This window comes from Amphimedon queenslandica, unplaced genomic scaffold, assembly GCF_000090795.2.
Source record: "Amphimedon queenslandica unplaced genomic scaffold, v1.1 AMPQUscaffold_11907, whole genome shotgun sequence".
Lineage (NCBI taxonomy): Eukaryota > Metazoa > Porifera > Demospongiae > Haplosclerida > Niphatidae > Amphimedon > Amphimedon queenslandica.
Genome location: NW_003547854.1, coordinates 1 through 4836, shown reverse-complemented (window position 1 = coordinate 4836; position 4836 = coordinate 1). Strand labels below are relative to the sequence as shown.

Below are 4836 nucleotides of genomic sequence, written 5' to 3'. Positions count from 1 at the left end.
CTGCTGTTGGAGACTTTGGTATGGAATTCATTTTAAATGATTTATTTACTCTTTTAATTTAGATCTCTTCAACTTTACTGAGCAACGTAGTGTTGTACTTCAACCAGCAACAGCAATTGATCAGCGTTTTGAACGTGTGGCTTTTTCCATGCCACGTGATAATATTGTAGAGTTGCAAGAAGTGTTTCAGTGGAGACTCAGTGTTAATGATTCCAGAGTTAGACTAGATCCTTTGAAAACTACTCAAATAGTAAGACTTAACAATCAAGATGGTAAGTCATTTGGCACAATTATGAGATAACTTGTTTGTATTTTTTATAGTTTTCACCATTGGGTTTAGAGAACTACAATTTACTCTTAGAGAAGGAGAAGCAGCCCCATTAACTATAAAACAGATAGGAAATGAGACTGGTGGTTTAGCTGTTGGAGGATTTCCAGAAGTTCATTTACAACCAGTTCTATTGAGACAAGTTTCTGGGACTGCTGTAAATGGTTAGTATTAACACATTCATGTAGTTGGTATTAGTATTAATTATAGGTAGTGATTTCTTCCTTGCTGCTACTGCCCCAAGGTTCACGTACAGAGCCAATAATACACTGAATGATACATTCACTCCTATCACAAGTTTTGAAGATAATGTCATTGAAGGAAATGAATCAATAAGAGTCATCATATTATCTGGTGGTGATAATGTTGTTCAAGTACAGAGAGAATTTCAGACAGCTACCATCACCATTATTGATGATGACAGTAAGCATTATGGTGGTGTATAATAATTAAGATGAGAGATAAAGAATCTAATGTTTGTTTTTTTATTTATTTTTATTATTCACTGTATAGCTGGTGTGCTGTCATTAGAGAGAGGAACATATGATATGATTGAGAATGAAGGAACTGTAGAAATATGTGCTGTACTAACTGGAGGAGTATTATCAACTGATACAGAAATAACTATACTAGCTGAAGATAACACTGCACGGTTTAGGAGTAAATGTTAATATTAATATTCATTGTATCATGTGCCTTTTAATTAGGTGACTACAGTACTCATGGAATTCATTCAGTATTACATTCATTTACAAACAAAACATGTGGTAGATTTAATATTACGAATGATCTCATTAGTGAACAACTATTGGAGAACTGTACCATAGCAATAATTGGCATCTTTCCAGAAAATAGTGGATTAACGATAGACCAGACTCCATCATTCATCAGGATACAAGATGATGATCGTTAGTATAATTGTTATAAAATCCCTTGTTTAGTCGTATTATGCACTAAGCAGAGGCTGAAGTAAGGTTTGCTATGGGTCAAGCTACATTCTCTGAAGGAGGAGGAAATCAATCAATCACTGTCATACTAGGAGGAGCACAATTGAGCCAGAGTGAAGATGTTGAAGTATACATTGATGATGGAACTAGCAGTATGTCTATAATATAATATTATATTTCTTTATGCATTGGAATAGATGGAACATCACTTGGTTTTATGACATTTGGTACTGGTGTTATAACACAGAATAGGACTGTTGTTTTCCCAGTGGTTGACAATAACATTGCACTGGAACCTGATAAACTTTATCTACTAAAATTAAGGAACATTGGTAACATAGGTTTAGGTAATCCAGGAACAATGAATGTGATTTTAGAGGATGATGATGGTAAGGTAGGAAAAGTTAAGCCATGTGCATACATTAATTAATTAGATCAAATAGGCCTTTCATTAAATGTAATGAGAGACTAGAATCTTTCAGGTCATTTATCATGCATTTATGGCTATGCATTTGCAGTAACAATCAGGAAATGAATAATTAAACAACTATTTATTAGTATAACTATTTTACTCACCTAATCAGCCTATCTTGAACTGGGCAAAGCCTAGGCTTACTTAGAATGACCATACACATGTGTTAAGGACTGAATTAACAAAATACACTGATCTAAACCATCCTTAAGTTAAATAATATAATCCGTGTTGTTTTTGTTAACTAAAGTAGTTATACAAGAATTCAGATATGGTCTTGTAGAATCAGTCTGAAACTTTCTTTTTTTAAATTATATGTATATCATAGTGACACAGAAATTACCAGAGGATGTCACTGTACAGTGTTATTTGTCTGCTGCTGATTGTACTAGTAATACTAATGGAGTCAGTCTTGCAGCTATTGACTGCTGTAATAGAACTGGTGGAGGATATATATCTCATTCTTCATTGAGTGCAGTGGCACAGTGTGGTGCATGCATTGGTAAGGTTACCACAGAATGTAGATCTATACCCTGTGACTATTTAAGTTTTAATTTTTAATTTGTATGCTGTTTCAAATTGTTTTATATAAAATCCCATAGTATCAGTACCCTATGTTGTTGTTGTTACTTTTGTTCACTAGTTGTTGGTTTTGATCAAACACGTGTGCATATTGGTCCAAGTGATGCTGGTAGAAGATATTCAGTTACTGCTGATGTACTCCTCAGTACTCCTGGGGCTCCAACAAATGAAGTTCGTGATTTTTGTTGGACTATTTCACGAGAGCCAGCAACATTTGCTGATGGTAAATTAATATCTCATTTGCTTTATACTTATTTTTTTTATTAAAGTCACTGAATATTTAAGGACACCAGTGTTTAGTGGACAAACTGATGCTTTCCTTCCCAAAAGATTTAATCTGCAATATGTTTCATATGGGAATGAACTTGCTCTCCAGCCAACTCTTTCAATTCATTACACTATTGTACCTAGCAGTGGTGAATTAATACCATCAGGAGTTGTACTTGTATACAATCATCTTAGCATTACAATTGATGATATAGACAGTGAGTAAATTATTGAATCAAATGATTGTGTTCACTCTTTCTTACTTTCAGTAATGAGTGTTGGTCTGGAACTACAATGCTTTCCTTTTGTAGAAGGTAGTACTGCTGTAGCTGTCATTAGGCGTAAATTAATTGAATATGAAGCTCCTTTTGAAGTCACTGTCTCACTTGAGAGGTTTAGAAATCCTTATTTGTTTACTGCTGTTGGGGAATTTGGTATGATACATTCATTGTTGATTATCATTTAGTTTATTTGTAGATAATTTTAACTTTACTGAACAACATAGTGTTGTATTTCATCCAGAATATCAATTTGATCAAAATTTTGAACGTGTAACTTTCTTGATGTCACAGGATAATATTGTAGAATTGCAAGAAGTGTTTCAGTGGAGACTCACTGTTAATGATTCTAGAGTTAGGATAAATCCTAACACTCAAATAGTAAGACTTGACAATCGAGATGGTATGTTATTACTGCTAATAAAATTAATTAATTGTAAATATAGTTTTCAGAGTTGGTTTCAAAGATCTACATGTTACTATAAGAGAAGGAGAAGGGGCAACATTAACTATAAAGCAGATAGGAGATGAGACTGGTGGTGCAGACATTGGAGGATTTCCACAGAACCGTCTACAGCCAGTTCAATTAGTACACACATCTGGGACTGCTACAAATGGTTAATAGTATTTAATAGATTTATTCATATTAATTTTACATTATTAGGTAGTGATTTTCTTTTAAATTCTACTGTTCCAAGATTAACCTACAGTGCCAATAATACACTGAATGATATGTCATTCACTCCTATCACTAGTATTGATGATAATATCATTGAGGGAGATGAAACAATAAGAGTCATCATATTACGTAATGATAATAATGTTCTCCAAATACCAAGAGATCGGCGGACAGCTACCATTGCCATTATCGATGATGACAGTAAGTTATATAATAATTGAGAGGAGATGTGACAATATCTATTTTTTTGTTGTATAGCTGGTGTACTGTCATTAGAGAGAGGAACATATGATGTGATTGAGAATGAAGGAACTGTAGAAATATGTGCTGTACTAACTGGAGGAGTATTATCAATTGATACAGAAATAACTCTACAAGCTAGAGATAACACTGCAGTATGCATTGGTAAGTATTAATATTTATTGCATTATGTGTCCTTTAATTAGGTGATTATAGTACTCTTAGAATTCGTCCAACATTACATTCATTTGCAAACAGGGCATGCGGCAGATTTAGAATTAGGAATGATCTCATTAGTGAACAATTATTTGAGAACTTTACAGTATCAATAACTGACATCTTCCCAGTAAATAATAGATTAACAGTTGACAGAAGTCCATCATTCATCAGGATACAAGATGATGATCGTTAGTATAATTATTATAAAATTCCATGTTTAGTCGTATTATGCACTAAGCAGAGGCTGAAGTAAGGTTTGCTATGGGTCAAGCTACATTCTCTGAAGGAGGAGGAAATCAATCAATCACTGTCATATTAGGAGGAGCACAATTGAGTCAAAGTGAAGATGTTGAAGTATACATCGATGATGGAACTACAAGTATGTTTAATCATATCCTGCAGTTTTAATGCATTTATTTCAATTATAGAAGGAACACTACTTGGTTTTATGACATTTGGTACTGGTGCTATACCACAGAATAGGACTGTTGTTTTTCCAGTGGTTGATAATAACATTGCACTGGAACCTGATAAACATTATCTACTAAGATTAAGGAACATTGGTAATACAGGTTTAGGTAATCCAGGAACAATGAATGTCACTGTAGAGGATGATGATGGTAAGTTATGACACTTAATGCAAATGAAGTTGATGATATTATAATATTAAATAATACCATATAGTGGTTGATGTGTTCCTGGAGAGAAGATCATATGATGTTATTGAGAATCAAACTAGTATCAAAATATGTGTTGTTCTAACTAAAGGATTTTTGTCGACCCCAATGAACATTAACATTTTTGATGCTCAAGGGACTGCAAAA

General features: G+C 33.5%; 1 protein-coding gene across 1 annotated transcript; it reads left to right on the top strand.

Moving 5' to 3' along the window:
* Positions 1-74: 74 nt before the first annotated feature.
* On the top strand, positions 75-4830 carry LOC109588725 (uncharacterized; the record flags this gene model as incomplete). Its single annotated transcript, XM_020004842.1, has 19 exons — positions 75-272; positions 322-492; positions 539-751; positions 842-988; positions 1036-1236; positions 1290-1427; positions 1473-1664; positions 2076-2249; positions 2391-2552; positions 2599-2814; positions 2866-3030; positions 3074-3277; positions 3321-3491; positions 3539-3754; positions 3812-3958; positions 4000-4200; positions 4254-4391; positions 4441-4632; positions 4697-4830. Coding segments are annotated over exons 1-19 (3306 nt in total), but the record flags the coding sequence as incomplete, so codon positions are not given.
* Positions 4831-4836: the final 6 nt, after the last annotated feature.